Source organism: Argiope bruennichi, chromosome 6 (assembly GCF_947563725.1).
Source record: "Argiope bruennichi chromosome 6, qqArgBrue1.1, whole genome shotgun sequence".
NCBI classification, from domain to species: Eukaryota; Metazoa; Arthropoda; class Arachnida; order Araneae; family Araneidae; genus Argiope; species Argiope bruennichi.
Window position 1 is genome coordinate 40,863,970 of NC_079156.1, and position 27,255 is coordinate 40,891,224.

Below are 27,255 nucleotides of genomic sequence, written 5' to 3' on the forward strand. Positions count from 1 at the left end.
AAATCGATTAACTATAGACTAAAATTTCAGGTGTTCAATTTTTAGTTGTCAATGCAGTGATGTTTTTATAAATTTAAAACACTCCATCCCACTTTCAGAGCTGACAATACCTCGCCTGAGCAACCAAATTCTCCTCCCAAATATAATAAAAGTTTTATTTCTTTTCAAAATCCAGATTTTCCAGCAACCATATGTCATACATTTTCATCTGCATAACAATATGAAAATATCCGCCCTATGAATTAAAAATCGAGTTTAAATATTCCCATTGATATCACTCCATTTCGGTCCACACCTTAGCTTTCCGCAGAGCTGTCGATTGATTGCACCACCTACGTTCTCCTCTTTACTGGATAAACCTCCTCTATTTTCTCTTGTTAGCAAAGTCATTTGCTCTTGGAGAGCTCGCAGTGCACTCGAATCCATTCCATTGAACAAAGTATATGATTTTATGTTTGTTTCTGTTCAAAGACTTTTTTCCCCCAAGTATCTTGGGAGTAGCCGATTGTTTGAATTACTCGAGGAAGTGCATAGTCGAAAGATAAAAGAAACTTCTTCTTTGGCATCTTTTGAATTTGATGAGAAATTTTTTGGGGGGAAGGTTTGTAGTTGGATGTATTGCTCTGGTTGATTTTGTTTTTGGTGTCGAAATTTCTTAATTTTGGCTTTAGAAACCCAATCCTTTTCATCTTAGATAGGGTGGAGTATTATTAACAAAAGTTTGATAAATTATGAAAATCAGGGAAGTATTGGATTATCATTTCTTTATTTGGGGAAACTAGAACAGAAGGTAATTTAAATTTTCCGTTTAAATTATTCTATTTAGTATGGACTCGTTTAGAAATATTGCTAAGTATTTAATAAGAAAAATAATTCTAAAGAAACAGAATTAAAGAAATAAAAAGAGAAAAGAAAGGAAACAAAAAAAAAACTTAAAAAAAGCAACTTTTTTGCGTTATATACAATGGAACGGAAGATAGAAAAACAGCACATCTTCTAAGAATTATCTAAAGAAATTCGAAGATAGATAAACTGCACATAATAGATAAACTTATGTTTTTATTGGTTGGTTTTATTGGGATTGGTTTCCATCGCAACAAGTTTGTGTATAGATTGAACAGAACGTAAGAAAAACAATTAAAATAACACATCTTTAATATCTGACTATTTATGGTAATGACGGAAGCTTTATCTAAAAGATTTAACTGAAATTAAATACAATCCAGCTGGTCGCCAAAGGCGACTATTTGTTTATTATTCATAACTATTTAAATGAGTATAATGGTACATTATATAGTTTTCCTAGTATTGTCAACGTGAGATATCGCAAACATTATTCCCCGTCTTTTTTTTTAGACAAAAGTTAACGGCCTTGTGTTCGTTCCCTTCTTTACCGGATAAGCCTCCTCTGTTTTCTCTTGTTAGCCTAGTCCTTTGCTCTTGGGGAGCTCGCAGTTCACTCGAATTCATTCCATTGAACAAAGTATATGATTCTGTGTTTGACTTTTTTCCCCAAGTATCTTTGGGAGTAGCCGATTGTTTGAATTACTTGAGGAAGTGCATAGCTGAAAGATAAAAGAAGCTTCTTCTTTAAAGCCTCTTTTGAATTTGATGAGAAATTTTTTGGGGAAGGTTTGTAGTTGGATGTATTTCTCTAGTTGATTTTGTTTTTGGTGTCGAAATTTCTTAATTTTGGCTCTAGAAACTCAATCCGTTTCAATTTAGATGGGGTAGAGCGTTTTAACAAAAGCTTGATAAATTATGAAAATCAGGAAAGTATTGGATTATTATTTCTTTATTTGGGGAAACTAGAAGCGAAGGTAATTTTAAATTTCCATGGAAATTATTCTCTGCAGTATGAGTTCGTGTGGTAATACTGTTAAGAATTTAAGAGGGAAAAAAAAATTCTATAGAAGCAGAATTAAAGAAACAGAAGTAAAAAGAAAGGAAACAAAAAAGTTAGAATTTTCTTTTTTTCTTCTACGTTACGTTTACGTTTGACTTCAGACCAGAAGGTTGCGTGTTCACATCACGTCCGGGTCACCAATGTGGTTGTTGTCCATAATATTTATTTCAATGACGACGTAAAAAAAAATAGCATCTTTATTTTAAGGAAACATTAAGACGAAGTTTTTACTAGTTAATGGATTAGAAATAAATCTCAGAAAAATAAAGAAAATACAACTGCAGTTACTCATGCATTGCATGATTAATCCGCTTGCATGAGCACGTATCTTAAACTGCGACGTCATCTTGATGAAAGCAGGATCACAACAAATACAAAGGAGCAGAAAATAGAAAGAAATCGGAAGATTTATAAACAGCTCTGTTGTTTTTAATAGAGGCATGATGTTATGGGATTGGTTTCCACAGGATAGATGTATATACAGAATGAACAGAACGTAAGAAAAATAATAAATATAACACTGCTTTAATATCTACTTGTGGAAATGATGGAAGTTATATCTAGAAGATTTAACTGAAATTAAATATAACCATTATCCCCGGCGAACTAGCTGATCGATTATTTGCTTATATATTTGATAGCTGATCGATTATTTGCTTTAAATAGTTTTGAATATATAAGTAAAAGCTATTTGCTTATATATTCAAAACTATTTAAATGAGTATAATGACATATTATATAATTTTGCTGGTATTGTCAACTTGAGATATCGCGAACATAATTCCACATCTTTTTTGGGACAAAGTTAACGACCTTGTATTCGTTTTCCCGAGTCTTTTGTTTAAAAAATCGAAATCGACGACTGCTTTATTTAAAATATACATCCAAAAGATAACGAAACTTTCTAAAAATGCCTTTTGAATTGATATAGGAATTTTTGCAACTACATATATTGCGGCTTTCTTTTTCTTATTGTTCTGATGTCGAAATTTCTTAATTTCAGCTTTGCGGCCGAAACTCAATCTGCCTAGTTCTTTGAATTTATAATGGGTGGAGCACTATTAATAAAAGCAAGATAAATTATGGAAGTGAGGGAGTATTGGAATATCAATTCTTTATTTAGTCAAACTAGACCAAGTGCAAAATAAACTCGATATGCAAATGTAGTTGTAATTTATATGTGGGGCAAACAATGGTTGCCGCTAATTTGTTTTGCTTAGTATTTATTACTTAGGGGGGAAATCAAATCAACCTAAACTTATTAAAGGTTATCCAATTTATTTTATTTCCTCTTGCTAAGAATCGACAGGAGTATGAAATTGTACAATTCTTTTAAAATATCTGTGTGCTTAAAGACGAAAATGTATACAAATCTAAAATTTTTGTTGATTTTTGTAAAATTTAGCAGACGTGCTCTGTAAGACAAGTGGGAGGTCCACTACTAACTTATCAAAATTCAAAAGTTAATTAGAATATAAATTTATTTTTAAATCAATTTTTGGTGCTTTTCGGCTATATGCACAAAAAGTTGTGTTGTTTTATAACTTCAAAGCAAAACTCCTCTTTAAATTTGTGCACTAATTTTAATATTTGTTAAAGTATTTAAAGATAATCATCAAAGGCAAATAGACAACTAAAAAAAGTTGATGATATTATAATGGCGTTAAAAATACGATATTACATGACAAATTAAATACAATATTTTCATAGAATATTTAAGAGATTAGGTACATTTTCAGATAGAATTTTTAATTTAAGAATATTTGAAATATTGATTCTGTAAAACTTCTCTTTCCTTAACGTTTTAGAGTTGTTTGAATTAATAATTCTCACACCCATATGCTTGCTTTGCCCTATAAAGGCTGAAGGAAAGATAATTTTAAATCAATCTTTATTTGCATTCTGAAATATTTGTTACAGTGATCGTAGTAGAAACTTTTACATAATAGATATATTAAATGTTATTCATTGATGCAAATTCGCATTATAACAGTACAAAAAACAAAAAAAAATACAAAAAGAAAGAGAAATTCCTATTATATTTAAATGTGGTACTATATATATCTTTACAAAATAGTTCAACTGTAAGAGAGTATTTTGTCAAGCATCTCTGTTATTGTCAGGGTACAAAGCAAACTAAACAAATTATTATTGTTGTTTCTTTTTTAATGGATTTTAGTCCTGGGACTAAAATCCAATAAAAGGAAGGAACACTAAAGTCCTATGAATAGAATCCAGATCCGCAGGTTCAGTTACTGAACTAGTCCTGAATTTTACAAATTTTGTTATGCATAACTCTTTTATCATTTCCAGTTTTTAAAAATTATTTCATTTATTTATTTATTTTTGAAAAAACATTTCTCTCAAACTAGCTTATAGAATAGAAATATTTAGAAAAACAAAGTGCTTTTTTTTGTTTAAAATCGTGTCTTTTCAGAGAACATATTTAGATACGAATCACATATTGATTACATATAAATATTTTTCAATCTTACCTGTATTGCCGCATTGAAAAGAAGAAGTCGTCTCTCCATGGCCGAATAGTCATAGCACTGGTCTTCCCCGAATCCCGCTAGAGACAATGCGATTCACAGTCTGTGTAAATATTTAATTCCTTGATTTTATGTTTCCCTTTATTTCATGTTGCAGAAGATTCTGGACCTTTCTTTAGTTTACCAGACAAGTGTTCTGGACTTTTCTTACTGTCTCCAGAAAAGTATTCTGGAACTTCCCCTGCTAGTATAAAAGAAGATCTGTCAGTCAATGTGTTCTGAGTTGAGTTAATAAATTGGTTTAGCTCTACTTCATGTGTGTGTGTTCCACACTAAAGTATCTACGTGACAATATTAACTGGTCATTTAAATTAAAAAAAAAATACCCATGAAATTACTTAGTTTAACATGTTATTCGGAATAATCTGCTATATTGCTGAATTCATTTTACAATTTATTTATCATTACTTATATTTTTGAACTTAACATTTTTATCGTGGTGAAATCGGTTCCGAGATGGCGCCATATGACATCGTCAGCATGAGAGCAAACAGAAAAAGACTGTAACAGTTGGTTATAAAAAATGCTTTTTGTTTGAGCGTAAAAGCGCGTTTTTTGAGGAAAGATACCTATATAGATAAACTTATAAAGCAAAACCTTGTCTAAATATAAAATCTGATTCAAATCGTTAGAACCTGTTTCCGATATATATATATATATATATATATATATATATATATATATATATATATATATATATATATATATATATATATATATGTATGTATATATGTATGTATGTATGTATGTATGTATGTATGTATGTATGTATGTTTGTGTGTGTAATGATATTTTAAACTCTTAATTTAATGAAAATTAATTTCCAAGATTTTATCTTAATTTAGCCCATCGTAACTTCATTCTAAAATATTCTCTTATTTCGTGATCCAATTCCACTTTCGGTTTAATTAATTCCTCTGTAAAAATAATGCGCCATCAGTACTAAGTATCAAATGATCTTCTGTGCCCTTGAAAACGTGTCAAAGGTCACCACATTGGCTCGTGGCCAGAAATCCTAGGTTATATAATACTAGTGATCATTTGTTCGGCCTCTTTTGCTCCTTTTCTTACTTCAGCTTTTGTGCCGCGCTGCGTCTTCTTGTTAATAATTATGCTTTCACGAAATGGGGACTAAAAATACAACGTCTCATCTATGTCTTCGAACCTGCATTCTATGCTTCAACTAAAATAATATATATATATATATATATATATATATATATATATATATATATTGTATATATATATATATATACAAAAAAAATCGCTCGTTTAAAGTTATAATTGATAGAAGATATTGAGTTCTAGAAAATTCTATATTCAAAGTTAGGAAATCTAATCTTTTTGCAATACCTAAAAAAAAATCAATTTGGGAATCAAAAATGAATCCGAATGTCAAGCTAATTTTCACTTTAGCAAAAACTTCCCCAAATTCATGTTTGTGTTGCATTTCTAATCTAAATAAAAAATAAAAATCAACGCAAATATTTTAGGATTCACATCCAAAATGAATGCGCTCAAATCTTCCTTTATTAGATGCTCGATTCAAATCACTTTACAAAACTACGAAAGCCAACCTATAAATAGTCTCTCGGAAACTATTACTTTGTGGCCATGTTTGGAAATCGAAAGAGGAAAAGAAGGGCTCTACAGATCCGAGAAAAGCTAATGTTAGCAAACTCAACTCGGAGTTGAATATCGAAGAGAATCTGCACCTGAGTTTACTTTGTAGATTTTCAATGAAACAAGAAACAAAGCCCTCTGGGGGAAAACCTATCAGTGTGGGTTTCTTAATTGCTCTGCACGGGCACTTGGTATGGGAAAGGGAAGGGGGGTTGTTGAATCTTTAGAAGAATGTGAAAGAGCCGAGAAATAGTAGGTGTAAGTTTACTTATCGACTCTAAACTATAAAGAAAAGTAATTTCAATAATTGTTCTTGTTTCTGACTTGGAAAAATTGTAAAAGGACTGTTGTTTGGTTTTTTTCCATGAAGCATTTGAAGAGATGACTAGAAGATTTGGCAATGAATTTGTATCGTGTTCACATGACATGCATCAAAAGCTTCGCTTCATTGATTTTTAAATCTATTACTCATCTTGAAAATACTAAAGCGTATGACATCATGCCATAGCGTGTGGATCTGTAAAATTACATTTATCATGTGATTATGATATGACTTGAATTGATTTTACATTTTGGGATTGATTGGAATGATATCAACATCCTGCTGGTTTGAAATGGGATGTAACAAAACGTCATAGCATTAAATATAATGAAAATACCTTCGTTATGTGACTGATATAGTACGAATTTGGTTTTATTAGAATGATATGCATATCTTGCTGCTGAGAAACCGAATGTGACTTAACACTACATCATCTAACATTGTCAAGTTACGTCAGATTGTGATGTTGCTTGAGCTATATCATTGGAATAACATGCCCAACGTAAACATTTGAAATTACCTTAGACGGGTGACTTTGATGCGGCATGAATTATTCTATTACAATGATATGGGTGTAATCTAAAAGAATTATTCGTGTATTTTTATATCTTCAAGTTACGTTCGTCAAGTGCTCATTACGTCATTCTTTTTCTTTCTGAAGTAAAATAGCTCTTGCCAATTAACTATAAAGTCAAATGAACTTTCAATGAAATGATATGCGAACGATTTGAAAGAATTCTTTCATGCAGCTAAATTGTATTCATTTTTTCTTTGAAAGCACTTCGTAATTTTCTGATTTTTGCAGTAGTAAATTTAATTAATGCATGCCGTCATAAGTTATATCCAAAGGATACTTGCTTTTCAGAAATTAGATTCCTGCGAATGGTTAGTATTTTTTAATAGCGTGTATTTTAAGATTTTTTGTGGAAATTGACGAGAAGACATGACAATTGAAAATAATTTTTATGTTTTGTGATGTATCTCAAATTTATGCAGTATTATCTAATGAATATTTTTTTTTCTTTTATCTTTCTAGAAAACTTTCACATTGTTACTGGATGCCATTCACCAAGACCAAAGCTTAGTTCCAAATGGAAGTAAGTACTTTCTAATAATAATATTAATTTTTATTGCCATTTCGCCATAAATTTGTCGATTTTGAAATTATATGAATTGAAATTGCATTTTTACATGGTTTTTAAACGGATTTTTAAAATTATAATTTGAATTAACCATGGTGAAATCATAATTTAATTTGCTGATGCCTGAAATATGAGGTCTTCAAATTTAGGTTATTAAATTATTTAACTAAGAATTCATTTATTTCACTGTTTGTAAAAGTGAGATCGACAATCACGGATCTGGATTTTTTTTTTTTACAAATTGAAACAGGTATCTAATTTAATTCGACTTCAATCTAATTATGTCTTCCTACACGTTAAATATGTTCATGAATTCTTTCCTTTACTCCAGTGTCTCTAGCTCAATAAAATGAAAGGGGCTGTAGTTTTTAAAACAGTTTATTATGAGATCAATAAAGATATCAAATTATAATTTGATTAATAAATACTAATTAAATTATAAGCATTATAAATTGCAATATTAAATCACGCCCTCGCTTAATAGGAGGTAAATGTGAACAATTGTAAATCAGAGAATTTTGTCTCCTGCTTAGTAGAGGATCATCTATCTCTGAGTCCAGCTCGCACGAGAACTCAGTCTGAACTGAGGGATTTCCGCTTTCGCCACCCCAGGGGGGGGGGGCTGCCGCTGCAAGTGAGCTTAAACAATCAGAATATTTTAATTATTTGATGAAAAATTCAATTTTTTGACCATTTGTTGAAGTCAGCGTTGATAGTCAATGATCTGGATAAGGAAAACTTGAAACACATTTCTGGTATTAACTTCAATCGAACTGGAATGGCCTTCTCACTTGTTGAATGCGTTAATGAATCCATACAAGGTCAAAAGCGGCCTCTCCATCTCCCACGTATTTTAATTCCTCTCAATCGTGCATTTCTTTGCAGTTGGTCATTTGGAATTTGCATTCTCTCGCCTCGAAAAGAGTTATTTACCTCACTTAGATTTTCATTGGGCACGAACAGGTCAGAGTCGTGACAGGGCGGGGCTGGGACCTTCTCTGCGGCGGGGAAAATGTCGCTCTGGAGCTGAGGCGGTTATTATTTCCTCTTCGTGCTCGACGAAAACATTAATTTAATATACCATCAAAATATGACATATTGAGACCACGTCCTGCTGCCACGCTGGAGGATGAAAGTTTGACCAGCTCGCATCTCTTTCTGTATGTTGCCTCTTTGTGCCATTGGTAGGAATTTGCTTGGGTTTGAAAGCTATCAGATCATAAACAATGCATAATCCTGTGGTTGATTTATTGTTGGTTAGTCCAGTATTTCTTTCGGGATGATAGGTGTTGTATTTGATAGAATAAAATGATAATTATACTCCATATTGATAAAATTGTATGGAAGATGAAATTTGATCAATCTTTTTGTGATAAATGAAACTAGGTTTAATTTCTGGGCGAAAATATTTGTAGTCTTTTAAGGGGCAAGGTGAGGAAATAAAAGTATAGAGAGTTGGGGCATAGCTTCCAACAAGAGAGCGTAGCCTCGATGGACTTTGTACAGTATTTCTAATGTGAAAAATTATTTTTGACTTAAGATTAATTTTACTTAAGGACTTACACTCCTGCATTCTTGCATTCACTTTACTTGTAGTGGATGAAAGCCAGCAAAAATTATCTCAACTTTGTCTTATCTAACAAATGAAATTGCAGCGGCACATTTAATTTAAATGTCCTATCCACTGTGATGTCATGAAAATACAGCCGAGTGAATAGCCTAAATTTGTCTTTTAAATTTGTTTATTTATAGCATCACAGTCGGACAAAACACACAAAAAACAACACATAACAAAAAAAAAGTATTCACAATATATAAACAATAGTAAATTCATACATTACAATATTTGTAAATCCCACGACCAATATCTTAATCCACAAGATAGAACACCATCACAAGGCATCAATGCCTTTTACTTTCAACACAACACAATATCACATAGCACAACACCACGCTGACTCCCGTCGAAAAAAATCTCCGTCTGCCAAACGTACTACCGGTGTGATGTCATCACATTTTTGATCTATATCAATACGGTGCTGCCATCTATCTTCTGGCAATTTTCCGGTCAAATTCTTTACACTACACTGTGGCACATTTTATCTGCCAATATAAAATATACCGTAGTGTGGCGCATTTTATATTCAACCAATCAGATAATAAAAAGAATCAAATTTATATTTTGAAATTGCATTTCTTCCATTTGACCAATTAGGTCAAAAATTTGGTATTGGCATGCAATTTTGGCGCAAGAATCACGTACAAAATTTCATAAATCTCAAAGTCTGTATTTTTTAAAATTATTATATTCACATCGCCACTCATAAATAGCCAATAAGTTGTCAAATGTCTACATTTTTTTAAATTGTTATATTAACATATCCGCTTATAAATAGTCCAATATACAGTCAATCCATTGAAGGATTTACTGATGGATTTCAATTCTGGTGGTAAAAATGTATGCCAAGTTTTGTTTATCTATGACTTATTTTCTGATTTATCGTGCTTACAAGCGTATGAACTAAAAGACAGATAGACTGTCCCATCAGGGATTCCGTTCAAAAGTTGGATGCAGATATAAAATTGTGATATTAATATTATGTCGCTACTTTTTTTATTTATCTGCTCATATGCGTATGGACTAAAAGATATATAGACTGTCACATCAAGGATTTTGTCTAAAATTAATACAGATCTATAATTTTGATATTAATATCATGTATCAGGATACATTTGTCTAGCTGATGGCAACTTTCTATTTTAAAGTTATAGCGTTCATAGAAAGGCAAGCGTAAATCACAAACATTTTTCAATCCATATAAATTAAAAGCGTGGCGATGCACTAAAATATATAAGTATTAAAATATTAATTGTATTTAAAATATCTATATAATGTCTTATATACGAGAGAATAATATCTAAAGAATCATTGGCAAAGCCTTATTTTCCATGCTGCATAAGCAAGTAAAGTTTTTCTCCAACTTCAACGACAGAGTAAAAAGGACCATGGAATAGAACTTGCTGATGTTATCCGGGTGTTGTTTTGCCTTTCTTCCGCCACATAATCATAAATCTCACACATGAAGAATTGCCGTTTGCAGAGATACGACAACAACAAAAAAAATTCAAGTTTATTAAATAAATAAATAAAAAAAGGAATGCAAAACCACTCCAGGAGAGAATGTGTCGCACAGCTAATGCTCCCAAGAATTTGGTTAATATCTTTCCGTCTAAAATGGCGAATAAATATTAGGAAGAAGACATGCTCTCAATTAACCCGGTGCTGGCGGTACCCCTCTATTTCTGCGATTTTTATGATTGCATGATATTTTATTCCTCGGCCTTCCCTAATAAGCAGCACGGACACACTCGAGTGCGTCTGAAATTGCCACCTAACAATAAATCCACCTTGCCTTCTCATTTTCTCATCATGCTTCTTCCACAGGTAGTTGGTGAGATGCATTAAAAAATAATAATAAATGCTGTAGCGGTGGCTTGCGTCGGGTGGGGTGCAAAATGTTCCTTTAAACTAGAAAAGGCACTTAAACGATTGTCTTGACTGGTAGACGATAAATGGCGGTAAGGAACGCCTCATCTTTATCTCTGAACATGCGGCCAAGGAGCCATCGAGGGAAACTTATCGCCAAAATAGACGGATATTGGCGACCATTTTTGGAGTATTTTGATTCTGTTTCACAATTGTCGTTTCTTCTGCTATTTATGCATATCTGATAGGAAACATTTTGTACAGTCACTTATAATATTGATTATTCTCGGATACCGGAACAAGAGTTTTGGCTATATTGATTAAATAATTCCGTTCTTGATAATGCGTACTATGTAACGACTCGTGTACTATTGATTTTTCTCGGAATTAAGATAGAAAATAATATTTTTTATATATAATTCATAAAACAATACTTCTAATATTCTCTTCTCTTTATTGGTATATTTCCAAAAGTGGCACGTTTTGAATTTAGCTTTATCGTATAATGAAAAGAGTTGTGTATGAGGTTTGAAAATTTATGAGACAGGTACAGTTTTTCGATTTTGGCTGAAAGCACATATGAGATTTTATTTATTTATCTCATTCGGTTTTTAAGTTCTATTATCGATACTTCCTTTATTCTATTTTCTCATTTTCATGGCAAGAATGAGAAGTGGACACATAACCTTTGACGGAATTTCGTCTTTCGGCAAATCTAGTCATAAAATCCAGTACCAAATTTTATCTGTCTAGTTCTCGCTTTTCAATAATTATATTCCTAATAAATGAACGGGAAGACAAAATAACATATCAGTGTCGTTTCAATTTGGCGCAGATCTACTGTTTTGGTGTAAATAAATTATTTCCATAATTTTATTTTAATATTTTCGTGAGGTTGGTGTGTAATTGTGTTGATTATCTGACTCGCAGATAACACACAGACGTAATTCTAAAGAGGCTTACTGAATGTTTCTGAATTAGGATAAGTTTAAAGCATGTAAATTTCTTTCATCCCGTAGTGCTTTTATGTGTGTGTGTCTGACGAATGCAATGTTTTCTCTTCGTATATTTCATGTATGCAAGAAAATAAAAACTATTTTACAAACTGGTAAAACCTATTAATACCAAATATAATAACCGAACAAATCTATAATTCTTACATTTTGATTTCCAAAAGTAAATAATGAAAATAATAACATCTTTTTTAATCATTTTCTTTTCAATTTCCTAAAAAGAAACTTTTTTACTCTAAAGTGACTCTACAGGAAAAGTAAGATTTTCCTCTCCATCATAAAATTGGTCAAATTAAGTAATGTTTCCGAAACAAATTAAAGCCTGTTTTGTGAAGGGAAAATAAAACATGATACGATTAAGACAATCCTCATGAGATGCCGTTTCTTCACAAAAGAATAACAATGGAAGCAAAAAGTGCCAACTTCTATCGCATGCAACAAACACTGTTATTTTTATTTCCATTTCCAATTATTCTGGTACACGTGAATTGCCGTATGCATTGAAAAAAGTGGAACCATTACTGAAACTACCTGTTGCGAACTCGTGCCGACCCGTGAGTATCCTCGCCCATGTCGGGCCACTCCCTGTTGCTACAGATCCCGAAGTTCATCAATGTGCACCCTCGATGGACTATGACCTTTCGATCCATTTGCCCCTGAGGGCCGTGGAATGAAATGCTGCTACCGACAACCCTCACTTTCTTCGATGAACAGAACGACTTCCCCGTCGGTCCTTTGACCCCAAGATGATCTTCCCGCATCCTTAGTTTTTACCAACTTTCTAAATTGCAAGTGTTATTCTTTTTTGGATTGTTATCAAATGTTAAAAAATGAACGGCTCATATTATCTAAGGTACGGTAAATTGATCCTCCATAACTAACACTTTTTTCTTCGTTGAAATTTTAACTATTTTAATGGATAAATGGATTTTATAAAAATTTGTAAATTTCATTTTTGCGGATATTTTGTATCACGTTTTAATGTGGTGCTATATATAATTTTTTAATCTGTTGATTTTTTATATAGTAAAAAAATAATAATTTTTTATATAGTAATAATATTTATGTAATTTTCTAATATTTCAATGTAACATGATTGGGTGGAAAATGTGGGTCATTATCCAAAATTGAATCGAAATTTTTCCAATCTTTAATACAAATAGAATCACGAAATTAGAAAATAAATACCATTTTAATCATTGTTAGAAAATAAATACTAAATTTCTTTCTCGTCTTCAAATTTCTAATTAATTAATATTTTTTAAATTTTCTTAATAATTTGGCTCTTTTCCATATCTATATAGGAAACAATGGATACAATTTCAGAAAATTCTCAAACTAATTGCCTCTGCTCATATTCACAGATGTAAAAAAAAAAAAAAAATACTATATATATATATATATATATATATATATATATATATATATATATATATATATATATATATTGGTACATAGCATTGCCATTTGAATGAAAAATTTTAACTAAAATATTAAATCTAAGAAGCTAAACAAAAACTGGACAGTTTTTAACTGATCTACCTCCCAAAAGAGTTAATAGAAATAAAACAAAAACTGATCTTCAATCTCCAAAAAGATTACAAAAAATATTCGCCTCTGAATAGTACATTTCGATCTTTGCTTTAATACTCTACCAATCGACTGTGTGGGTGTAGTACTGAAAGGCCTCTTCTGGTTGCAAAATAAAAAAGATAAATACCGCCTTGTATCGATCCCAAGATACATCAACATAACACAGCTAAGCATCCGTCCAATGCAAACCCACTTCACGAGTGCACCTGCAAAAGCTAATAAACCATGGAGGCCGTAAAGTGCATCCCTCAAGGACCCTGCCGCTCGGCTACCAGATTCTTGCTCTTCAAGAGTCTCTGGCACCTGAGTGCTCTGGAGGCGTCTCTCTGTTTGTTTGAGATCACTCGCTTTTATTTATCTCGTTGACTAAAATTGGAAGCTCTGGAGAGGAAGACACAAAAGTAAGATGGTCTCGGTCAATGGTTGGATTCGTTTTGGTAGTGATTATTGCAGGAGTTTTTGTGTTGAAGTTAGACAAAGAAGGAATGAATGAAGTGCCTTTGGCTTTTCAGAATTTATTTGAAGTTTGGAATACAATTTTTTGATAGCTGCTTTTGGTAAACTTTTATAAGTGGGTTGATGTTCCAGAAACACTAGTTCTTTTAAAGTTCAAGTTCAATGGGTGAAATGAGTAAAGAAATGAACCGAACGATTTAAGCAGAACATCTTCAGCAGTGGGTAACAACGCCGAATTGGTAACATAAAGGGCTGTGATTATTAAAATAAAAAAATGTCAATATATATTCTTAAAAAAGTTATTAATGCAAGAGTAAAAAAAATGAATTTGGTGGAAATGGAGTACATGTGCTTTTCAGTTTCGTAATTTCTAATGATGATCTTAAAAGACAAACTTAGTACAGTAAAGTTTTCTTTCTTTCTTGTTGTTTTATTTTACAAAATATATTCGGACAATAGAATTATGGGACGAAATTCGTGATAGTGCCTTCTGCGGGTCGCGACCTTAAATCCGGCTTATTCAAAAAATCTGTAGTATTGGAAAAGGAAATATGAAATAACGAATCAGACTATGTTTTTTAAAAATGTTGACTATTTTAGGAAAAGACATATATAAACTGACCAAAATTCCCAAATTAATCTGGGCCTCGCAGTTTTTAACTATCTCAGATATGATTAATGGGCTCTAGTTTGTCAGTTCTTACCTATTAGCAAAGATTTCACGTTGTGCGGAGTGCGAAGCTAGACTTCTTATTCTCATTAGTCGAGGCAATCTAGGTTTTCAGTTTTTGATCTAGAATTGACGCATCACCCCCGTCAATCTCTTTTTCAAGCCCCGTTCCGATAACCTGTGCCCACCTTGAGTCTGGCACGTTTTGGCCTCTTTTCCCTCTCGTGTGATTTTCTGGGATTCTTTGATGTCTGTTCATTTTACATACAATTTTCAGGAAGTTCCCGACAAACGTCCACAGGCGGGGGTGGTCCTACAATTCGTCAGTTGGCAGATTTACGACCATATATATAAAGGCATCAGGCCATCGGAACGGGACTTTAAGCCGCCTTCCAACGACCCGTGCGTTTGCAGACATGGCACACTCCCCCCCCCTGGCCATCTCTTGAGGTTTTCTAGGGTTCTTTGAATCTGTCCAGTTTACCGACAACGCGGTTTTAGGCTTAAAATCTTGATTCTCTTCTTTTGGCTCTTGATTGATATCCCCAATCTTCTAATTAGCTGGGACTGTTTGGATATTGTCATTTTTGATTTCGGAGGGACCCCTCCCCGCCCCGCTACTCAACGTACAGAATATCTTCAATTGAAGTTCAGAAAATCTTGGAAAATGTCAAATCGAATGTTGTAAATAAGAATTTTAAATTAAATGAATTATATAAAATTGTTCCCTTTTTTGTTGGTTTACAGTAACAAAAAAATTCGAATTGGGTAAATATCATTATTAAGGTTGCAAAAAATTATTTATGAATTGAAAATATATTGTTTTGCCGGGCTTTTATTTTTTTCTGATAATTTGTAATTTTGTATTCCAAAATGTGGCTGAAAAACCAGAAATAAATAGTAAAATCTTTAAATGATTATATGAATTTGAATGATGATAAGAATTATTAAAATTTAAACATTCTTAATTGTTAAATATATTATAACTAATGCACTTAGAATACATAAATGCGTTTGAAAGATCAGGGCAAAAAAAAAAAAAAAAAAAAAAATGCCTGCAACACATTTCATTAATGTTGTTTCGATATTTTGGCTCATAAACAATTTCTCATTATTTCTCTGAATTTTTACTTAAAAAAAAAGTATTCTGCTCTATCTTTTCTCACTCATGTGTCGCATCCACTTCGTGCAGAAATAAAGCAAGTTTACAACCTTTAGATTGAGCCTTATAAACCAGAAATAGGTAATAAAATGAAATGTTTATTGCAAAGCAGCACTTCCCTAACATATGACTTTACTCCTTAATGGGCGCTAAAAGTGTGAGGAACTGTGAATCCATCATTCACAGAGAGTTTTTATGGCGTTATGTTTTTAGCTGTTTTGGAAACATATTTCTTCCAGACGGACCATATGTGATGACTTATTATCCAAATAAAGGACACATGCATGCGGTCTTTTCTCCGTGCGTTAGATTCTTTACTGTAGTAAGGACTCTTGTTCGTGTGTTTGTATTCACAGATCGCAATAAATGGTGTCTTTATATATCTGTATTCAAATTTATAATGTTTTCTTAGACGTCAATGAGGAATTTTATTGATTCCACATTTTTACTGAATTGTGTTTTAATGTCGCCGTTTTCTGAGAGATCTTGTCTTAGGTGTTTACTGTTAAATAAAAAAAAGGACACTTTGCAATCTTTGCAAAGTGGAAGTATGAATGGAAGTATTATAAAATGGACATAATTCTATTGTTTTTACTTCTTTGTGAATTAAATGCGTTATAGTCATCGAATAAGTGGACTTCAGATTTTCATGACTCTACGTTTCAGACCTTCCTAAACACCAAACCAGTCATTATTTAAAATTCATTCTGTTCACGTGTCTCTTGTTTATTCGGACAGCCAGACAGACAGACTTTATTTGAAGGAGTTTTCACAAAATTTGATTGAAATCTACACATTTTATCCTTTTAGTTCAAAGCGTTTTTGAGTTACCTTCGTCACAGACAGACAGACGGACGGACATTTTCCAAAAAAAAATGAGTTTTTCGAACTCAAGAAAGTCTAAAACGTGGAGATTCGTCAAAATCTCGAGTTCCAATTTTTTGATGATTTTAATAATTTCTCTGCGCTAAATAAATCTATTACTTTTAACCCTGATACATTCTTGTAAATACATTAAATATTTGCACTAGACGAAGTGTCGACAATCATATACAAAATAAACTTTATTATTTTTAAAAATTATGCCCTTATGAATGTCATCATTAATTCTCGCATAATTGTTTTTTTTTTCCGTCGATTTAAAGTTAAAGTCATGACGGTATTGCGCAAATATAAAAGTATCAAAAACTTTCGATGGAAAAAAAAAACCCTGCTCACGTGAAACTGTAACCTTAGAGCCTAATGTCTATAAATACACTTGGAAAGGCGAGAAATATTTCCCCGATAATACCTCCTAAATTTGTATTCCATTCGAAAACAGTTGTTAAAAACTGGGCAGTGAACTGTTATTATCTCATGTCTCGCTGTTAGATCTTAGCTCCTTTTTTTTATGGTACTTTTCCAAGCATTTCAACTTCACGCCGGTGTAAAACAATATAAAATGACAAATTTGATGATTTACCTAATGATAGAACAAGATACTGCACATTAATACATCAGTTTCCAACAATAAAATATCTCGAGGTTCTTCGCCACGAGCGATACAGGTGGTTTAAAAAAAGGATTCGTTGGAAGCTGGAAAATTATTTGCCTTGTCATCCTCTTTTTGTAAGGTACCTTCTTATGGCATTCGTGTACTTTGACCACCTGATGAACTACTCAGTTATCTTCATGCTGCGGTTTGTTTAATAAATTTTCAACGTTTTTGCTCACAAAAAAAGTTGTTAAGTGGATAAAAAACAAACGTGATTCGAATGTTCACTGTCATTTCCTATTGTGGTCCTCCATAATTTAGAAATAAAGAAGAATCTTGAAGTGTTGCTTTGTAATGGAAGGCTTCGTTTTGCTGTGTAATATGTTATGCTGGCAGGAACTGAACTGTCAAGCGTGGTTAAGCCGCTTGGATAAATGGCGCGAAATTCCTAAAACGACTAAGCCTACTCATTGAGAAGGTAAAGTTCTAAATTCGTTCTGTTTGGGTCGTTAGAATGAAAGATTTAGACTTTAAAGATATTTTATTGGGTAGGAGATGATAAATTGTTACTGGGAAAGGAAACTGTTCGTCAGCGCAGAGAAATAGAGAGAAAGTGTGTTTAAATGTTTCATAACTTTTAACTCGGAGGACAACAAAATTTGCACCTGCTTGCTGCTATCTTTTGTTACTCGATGCGTACTCAGCAATGCGCAATATATGATTCCTATTTTTTTCTTATTCTTGTTTCTTCTTTTTTAATTTATTATGTCAATATATCTATGAGGAAAGGTATTGTTATTTTTTAAGAACTTTCTTGACTTTTCTTAATAAAAGTAAAAGTAAAATAAAATAAAATAACTTTAATAATCTAAGTAAAATAAAATAACGTTAGTTTATAGAATTTCCTATTTTGCCACGGACAATGATTTATATTTGGATTCCATTTTCAAACAAATTTAAAAGCAGCTTTTCCTATTTTCAAAAGTTGTAAATTCTTTCAGATTCGACTTAAATGTGGGAATATAGTAAAATGGCTAATTAATAATATTAACTATGTCCTTACAGAATAAAAAATTAGTAAATATAAAATAATTAATGCATCAAAATAAATGATTTTTAGCTATTAAAATCAAATTATCAGTTCTTACGAAATTAAATTTAATTATGGCAACTTTAAATGAAGCAAGTTATCATTAAAAATTTCCTTTAGAACTCATTTTGTTAAAGCGGAACACCGCAATATGTATTGAAATATTCAGAGTTTATAAAATTAAAGAAAGCTCTAACTCGATTTCTTGACCATTTGTAATATCAAAAGTATTTCGCATTTTTGCTGTTGATGCCAAAGGCAAAGACTACTTTGTGCCGTACTATACTTCCTTAACACTTAGATAAATCCACAAAGAATTTCGAATGATAACGCGCAGTAATTTTATTTTTATAAACCATGAAGAACAAATTTTGTTTAATTTGATTATATAGACATTATACAATTATATAGCGTTTTACATATATAGAACGGCTTTCTTTTTGGTATAGACTTTGAATCATAATTTTGAACCATAGTCAGATGACGAGAAAGGCATTTGAACCGACACCCTTTTCAGTAAACATCAAAAGAGGAAGGCAAATAAAATATATTATATCACAAAATCTTAACAGCATTACTTTTGTGCTCCTATATTAAAAAATAAAAGGATGTCGTGTAAGTTGACATGTAATTCACACAAAGGTAAATAAATTCGTCTCAAAGGTAAGTATGCATCGCCTATTATTCCCACTTCCTTTTTAATTAAATGACACTGTGGTGGATTGGTATGAGCAAGGATAGAACCTAGCACCTTGTGATTCGCAGCCCAGTGACATGACCACAATACAAAATCAATCGCTCGTGTAGCGTAGCTGTTAACTGGCTTATAAGCTATTCACTACAGACTCTCCCTTCAGTGAATCGGAGGTGAAACGAACATATGGCTGTTGAGTCTAATGCGCCTCTAGAAATTTGAGTAGCGCCGAGCGTTATGGCGAGAGTGTGTGGGTGAGTGGTTGCTGATGCTGTTGCTGCGTCAAGTGAGTCTGGCGACTTTGGGTTACTACCTCAAATGAGTCTGACGACTTTGGGTTACTACCTCAAATGAGTCTGACGACTTTGGGTTACTACCTCAAATGAGTCTGACGACTTTTGTTGCGGGTCGGTGGCGCCACAACAGCTGTACGAAGGTTGAAGGTTCGTCGTCCGAGGTCACCAATGTGGCGGATTGGTATGAGCGAGGATAGAGCCTGGAATCTTGTGGTTCGCAGCCCAGTAACATGATCACAATACAAAAGCAATTGCTTGTGTAGCGTGGCTGTTAACTGGCTTATAAGCCATTCACTACAACGCCTTCTCTACTATAGTTAAGAGAAAAAAAAGGAAGGGCTCATCACTAGCGTAAATTGTGGCATCGAACCTTTCGCGGGCACCTGAAGTAGAATTTTTGGTCACATTTGGCTTTAAAAACTTAGTAAAGCTGATTCAAATCATTATATACCAGATTGCTTGCAACAAAAATAGACAAATGAAAACAAAAAACAACAGGTTTGAAAACTAGAAACTAATATTATTCCCCATTGTAAACCTCTCCCCTAATGTCCGATCCTGCTAGTGACAGACTAAAGTAATTTGTAATCTTTCCAATGCATGGCAACTGTCAATGGCCCAAGAGAAAGATACATGCCAAATCAAGGATTGCAAGGACTTTCTGAAGCCACTCGTGCAACCGAACGGTCGAAACAAAAGGCTCAACTGTATCTTGCCAGCAGTGTCATGCCAACACGACTTTCGTTACCCAACCCGCTCATTAGCATCGTCTAATGGACTCGTAATGAATTGGCCCAACAGCAAACACTGCTTTCCGAGATATCCATCGCAATCCTATTAACTCTTGCGATCGATTCCTTTTGCAGCACACCTGGAGCGAGTGATCGAGAGGCACGTCTTCTCCGGCGTGCAGATTCCAGGCATGGAATGGAAGATCAAAGGGCACCGGGGTCGTGCCGCCAGGATAAGTTACCGGTACAGGGTGCTCTGCTCACCACACTACTACGATTACACGTGCGCCAAATTCTGCCGGCCAAGGGACGATCGGTTCGGACACTACAAGTGCGACGAGCAGGGAGACAAGGTGTGCCTCGAAGGATGGCAAGGACCCAACTGCGAAACAGGTGGGTGCACTTTTATTTTATTGTTATTGTTGCTGTTACGTGCTTAAGGTTTTTATATTAAATGCTTTGTACTTTTCATAAATAATGACATGTTTAATCTGAATCAAGGGACCTGTCTAATTTCATGATCCTGGGTTGGACCGAATTAATAAATAGGAAAAGTAGGCAACTGCCTTGGGGTCCCGAGATCTTTTAATTTTTTTCCCGTTATTTTCAGAGAAATTTAATTTACAAGAGTCGTACAAACATTATTGAAACGCGTTTAAATAAAATCAAGTATTGTTTAAACTGGGCAACATTATTTTTATAGTATTGTTGCTATTAGCGATAGGCGAGGATCGAACTCGCAACCTTTGGGTTCGTAGCCGAGTAACAAGACCACAAGACAAAAGAAATTTCTCATGTCTCGTAGCTGTTATCTGGCTTATAAAGCGTCACCACAGTATAATCATGATCAATCACGTTTTATATTCCTTTTTTTTTAATGATTCCAACAAGTTTTGTTGCTTTATAATTTAAAAACTGTCCGATCACGTAAAAAAATAGTATTTAGATTGTGTAGTCATTCTTTTAAGTGTTTTGCTGTTTGAAATTGCTCTTAAAGTTTAAATTTAGAATTTTTCTTCATAGGCGAGGTAGTGAAATCAGTTTTCTACAAAATAACTGGGAATGAAATATTTGCTTTGTTTCTGCTTGTCATAATTTATACTCAAGATTATTTATATTGAGATTAAAATTAAAATCGATTAAAAAATAGCTCATTTTGGAAATTGAGAGAAACTAAAGAGAGGCTGCATGACTTTTCTTGCCTAAGGACCCTAGGAAGAGGTATTTCGCTCCTGATCCCGAGAAGTGGTCGTCTGTAAATATTATAAAGTCAGACTTTTTGCATTCAGTACTTAATATTGAACTTGCAACATTTTATCAGTGTTAAATAAGCAGATTTTGATATTTTTTCATGAATTCTGAATGATAACACAAAGACAATAGTCAAAAATGTATCTAAAATATGTTTAATTAATAAATTAATCATGTTTAAGAAACTTAACATATTGTATTCGATATAAGAATCATAAGTACAAATGCCAGAATAACTGATTAATAAGAATTTAAAAAAAACATAATTACAATACTTGGTAATCAGGAGGTGTTTTTTTTTCACGCGAATATTTTAGTGATGTTATTAAAAATTTATTTAAAAAAACAAATTAGAGGAAACGAAAACAGACAATTTAAAGGAATTTAAAATACTGATTAAAAAAGCTAATGGAAACACAAACAAAGTGCTAATTTCTGATTTTCTCAGAAAAGTTAAAGATTGTTTACTTCGGCAATCTTAATAGGAATATAGAAATACTATTTTGTCCTATTTGATATAAGAAACACAAGTATAAATGTCAGAATAAATTATTAATAAGAATGGAAAAAACATAATTACAATATTTGGTAATCAGGAGGTGTTTTTTTTTTCATGCGAATGTTATAGTGATGTAATTAAAAATTTATTTAAAAAACAGATTGGAGATAAAGAAAACAGACAAGTTAAAGGAATTTAAACTCCTGATTAAAAGAGCTAATGAGAACACAAACAAAGTGCTAATTTCTGCTTTTCTCTAAAAAGATAAAGACTGTTTACTTCGGCAATCATTATAAGAATATAGGAATACTATTTTGTTCTATTTATGCTTTATTTGACCATGCATACTAAGCAGTTCGAATACTGTTTGCAACTAGCTGAACTATTGGAAGAACGGGGTTTCTCGACTACGTCTGAAAATTTGCTGAACAATAATAGATTTTTAGAACCAAATCGCTATTGTATAATATTTGACAATTTATTATTAACTATCTGTTTTGGTAGGATATTGGTTGCATTTAATTTTAATTAATCACTCAGATGTAACTTCATGTCCATGATACTGGTAAGCTTCAGATATTAAAGACGTGTTATTTTAATTGTCTTACATATTTTCTCTTTATATTGTTGTCGAATCTACCTACTGACTATCAATCTTATGACATCATAATGGTATTAAAAAGGTATTTGTCCGTTTTATCTATTTCCTTGGCTTCGCGTAACTGTAACTTCACTTTCTTATTCGTCATGTAAAATAAACAAATATTAAATAGAATCCTTCTTCCTTAGCCTTTCAACAAATCACGTGATTAGATATTTGATGAAACGATGAAAACGGTTTGAATTTCAGGGTAACATTATAATCTATTGTTAAAAATTAGGTAAAAATATTTTTTTTTTTTAAAAAATGCGAAAATTCAGGATGTAAGACAATTAAGATAATTTTTGATTTTTTTTGTTGTGAAAATTATTTTTGTGTAATTATATTTTCAGAAATCAATGCCTAAAAAATATCAAAACTAAACTTAATTTTTAATCATTTAAAATTATAATTAAAATTTCGAAAAAATTACATCATGAAATTCTTATTAAGGAGATGGTGGTGTAGGTGGCATATATACATCTTTAAAATCTCAAAAATATTGGCAGCCTGTGCTTTTGTCAGATTCTGGACAGCAAAATTCATGAAGAAAATCCTTTTTATTTGAAATATTACAAATATTGCATATTAATTTTATAAATGCTTGTTTAAATCTTTTTCCACATCTTTCTGATATAAAATTTTAAAATTTATTTTCGGAATCGTCATATTTGTAATTGATATTTACAATACCAGAAACCTGACAAAAATTAAAAAAATCGCAATATATAGCAATCATAAATTAATTTTGACTTTTTGACTTTAATATTTAGGTATTAAATTTTTAATAACTACTCATCAATAAAATAAATCCGCAACTGAAGTTGAATCATCTTATTAAGAACCGATTTATAATAAATAATCTCAGTTATGATATAAAAATTATCATAAAACTGGTTTCGATCAATTGCACCACATGTGTAATTACATCTATGTTCTAATATACATCCGTTTTACAACAGCTATTCAATATTTTATAGATAATAATCTATTATTGTAATTCTATGGATTCTAATTTTCTTTTTAATAATTTTATGCTGTTCTTCAAGAGATAAAATAGTTTAGAAACATAACATTCGTGAACAGGTATCATAACATCAATGATTATGATACTGATACATAAAGAACATGTTTCTACTCATCATTTTATTATTATTATTATGTAATTCGGAGTCATGAACCAGAACTAATCTATTCTCAATTGCATTTCAGAGTGTCTATATTTTTATTTCTATTGATTTTCTGATTACTGTAGAGTATATTCTGATTGGAAAATGGAATGTATAACGAAATCATATTTGCATGAACTCGTAGTCTGAGAATTAAATTTGAATGACCGTACTCTAATTTGCCGGAACTTCAATTTTTTTTCTTTTTCTTGACTTGAGAATCATTTTGCAAAGTTCAGTTCAAATTAATTATCCATTGTATTGAAATGTAATTTTTATCAGAGATTTTTCTTAAAAAAAAAAAAAAAAGTGGGAATGATCGTACCTACTAGTTTTGGATTGAAATTTTATGCGCTGGCTTTTTATATTTTATTTTAATTTAGACTTGTTAAGGAGTTTGTTTCAAAATAGTTATCTCCTTCTTTTCTTATTGATACTGCCTAAAAATGTTAACTGAGTATTAATTTGTCAGTACATCGGGCTAAACTTTTAATAAATTATGTTCTTCAAAATGAATTTCAAAAAACATTTTCTCTAAACGATACCAATGATAAAAAAGGTATATATTTTTTATCCCTGTCGCGTTGGTCTGATAATATTGAACCGAAAGCTACTAAAGAAGATTTAAACATTAAAATTTTTTAATCCATTAATATGCTTTTGAAGTTACATTTTTTTTTCATTATTTAAAAAAAATCTACATTAAAATTTAATACCAATCTTTCACTTTGTTTGTATTGATTCATTCTAATTTAATAATTAGTTGAAAAATGTATTTCTTATTTTAGTTTTTGTGACGAAAGTTTTGTAATAAAGAAATTGTAACTCAGCAATTGAATTTTTAATTCATTAGTTTTAGTTAAAACTTATTTTTAATTATATCTCTTACTTTAAATTGTTTAATTTAAATTGCATTTATTGAAAATTTTTTTAAAAAATGTACAATGTAGGATTAAAAGCAGTCATGCAGCTAAGTTTGGTCACGTCATTTTATGTCCATTCTTTTCAGCATTTCTTTTTTGAAAAAAGAGCATTAAAGTTTGGGACTTTATTTCTAATCCCAAACTTTAATACTATCATAATATGTTATATAGGAAATTTTAGTTGCTCCTGTTCGATAAACCAAACGATTAATGCAGAATAAAAAGAAAAATTATATTTTGTTGGTGAATATTTTTTTCATTGAATATGTCAATACTGTTAGAATTCTTACAAATTAATTCAAATTATATGATAAAACATATTAATTGCTAGCTCTGTGTGTCGAACTAATTATAATTTTTTTTCAAAAAACAGTTTTATTATGAAATAAAAGAATATATTACGGCTTCCACAATCTTGAAACTAAAATAATACTATTAAAAATTTTTAATAGATAATAAACATGAGAAAATAATCGTTTGCATTAAAACTGCTTAAAATTACTAACATAATATCATTTATTAACAAATATTGGCATCATTTTAAATAATTACAAATTGAATAGAATGTTTAATTAAGAGACAATATTATAGTAGCAGTAGATGTAGATTCAAATTTGTTTGGAATAATTCTGATGTTTAAATTCTGTTGTTGCCTTTTATTTATTTTTTTCTAAGATATCTAAGAATCATTTGTTAACTCTTTTATGTAAATGTAACTTTCTGTATCATTTTAATAATTCAATGAATACTTATTCTTCTTCGTTCGCAGCTGTGTGTAAATTAGGATGCCATCCCGAACATGGTTTCTGCACTGTGCCAGGTGAATGCCAGTAAGTATTTCCTTTCTATTTTTTTTTTTCAAATTATATCAATAACAAATTAAAATAATCGTAATTATTTCGATGTTGTTTCCATGTAAATGATCATTCTGTTATTCCATGAATTCCATGTAAAGGATCATTCTGATAATTCATCGGTGTGAAGTTTTAAGTAAATAACTAGTATTATCTATGAGTAAATTTATAAACGCTTGTAAACTATCTTATAAAAAAATGTGTTTTTATAGAAACAATGAGATTGTTAAAACTCAAATTTGACTGTTAGATTGATAAATACAAACATTCTGTTTATTGTAGCGTGAAAACTTTAAATATATATGAATTCATTAAATTTGAAATTTCATCTCTCTTTATAGAGTGTATCTATCAAATTAATGATTGTGTTAAAATTTGGATTTGATCTTTCCCTTTTTTAAGAGGCAATATTATTAATTCGAGCAGAAAAAAAAAAAGAAGAAACTTCATAGTGAATTTAAGCAACCATTCTTGCTTTTTTATTCAAGTGTTTCCATTTTTTTATAATATACAAATAATAATTTCTAATTAATCTTTATTCTAAAAATAATTTTCTAATTACTGGAATCCTGACTTTACTATAACTTTTAATTTCTCATTTGCATTTGGTATACTTTTTTTTTTCCCTCAGAACCAAAAAAACTGTGTCGACAAATTCCTTTAAGAAACTATATATGTTCAGAATACTTTCTCACGCTGTTTCTTTCCAGCATTTTACTTTCCTTCTGGGTTAACAGAAATAAAATCCAATTATTTCTTTGAAATAATGAACAATAAAAATCGTTAAAAAACACCACGATTGTTTCTTCAACGCATATTTTACATACACATATTTATCGACAGTCTGTTGCTAAAAATTTAGAATAAAATTGTGGATGAACTGACAAGCCGGTACTAAGATGCTTTAAATTCAATTTGTCTTTTCAGAATCGATGTGGCATTTAAAATCAACAGGAATATTTTCGCTTCTAGTTTGTGCATTGATTATTTTGATTCACAGTACAATAAAAAAATGGAACATGGATTTTCAATGTCTCTCCTTTAACCAATCAGTTTTAAAAATCTAATGCTGATGCCTGATTTTAGCCTTTAGACTAAGTAACAAATTTTCTCTATCAAGCTTGTTATGATTTTTAGTTATTACGTTCACATTCAAACAAAATAGTCAAGCTTTATGGGATAATTATAATTTTTAGTCTTCCCACAAAAATTGTAGATCTTTGTCTAATTTTGGACTAATTTCTTCAAATAGTGAGTTAGAAAGATTGCTCGTCTGTTTTACTGATGAGATGTATAAGAACACGATAAATCCTAAAACAACAAGCAAAATAAATGGAATTTGGCTTTAATCATTAGAATCGAAGATTTTTTTATAAAATTTCAGACTACAATGGTCAACGAGAAGATGACTCTGAAGGTGTATTTGATTCTCATAAGTTAAAAGAACAAATGTTATATTGGGAAAATGGTTTCTAAATGTATTCTCGATTCTCATGAGTTAAAAGAACAAATGTTGTTTTTGTGAAAATGGTTCAGAATGTGTGCTCAGTTATGTTTAATTAAAAGAACAAATATTATTTTGGAAGAATAGTTCTGAATATGTTCACCATTCTCATCAGTTAAAAGAACAAATATGAATCATGTTATGAAATGTATTAAAAGAAGTCGAAGAGTCAATACTTCGATCTAATTTTGGACTAAGGCTTAA

At 31.3% G+C, this 27,255-nt stretch overlaps 1 protein-coding gene across 1 annotated transcript in view; it reads left to right on the plus strand.

Annotated features, from left to right (window-relative positions):
• The window catches only part of LOC129972809 (protein jagged-1-like), a 168,238-nt gene that overhangs the window by 111,745 nt on the left and 29,238 nt on the right, over positions 1-27,255 (plus strand). Inside the window, exons 2-4 of the mRNA XM_056087085.1 lie at positions 7,440-7,500; positions 20,347-20,604; positions 25,463-25,523. Of these exons, the coding sequence (XP_055943060.1) occupies positions 7,440-7,500; positions 20,347-20,604; positions 25,463-25,523 (380 nt within the window). The remainder of the gene's footprint in view (positions 1-7,439; positions 7,501-20,346; positions 20,605-25,462; positions 25,524-27,255) is intronic.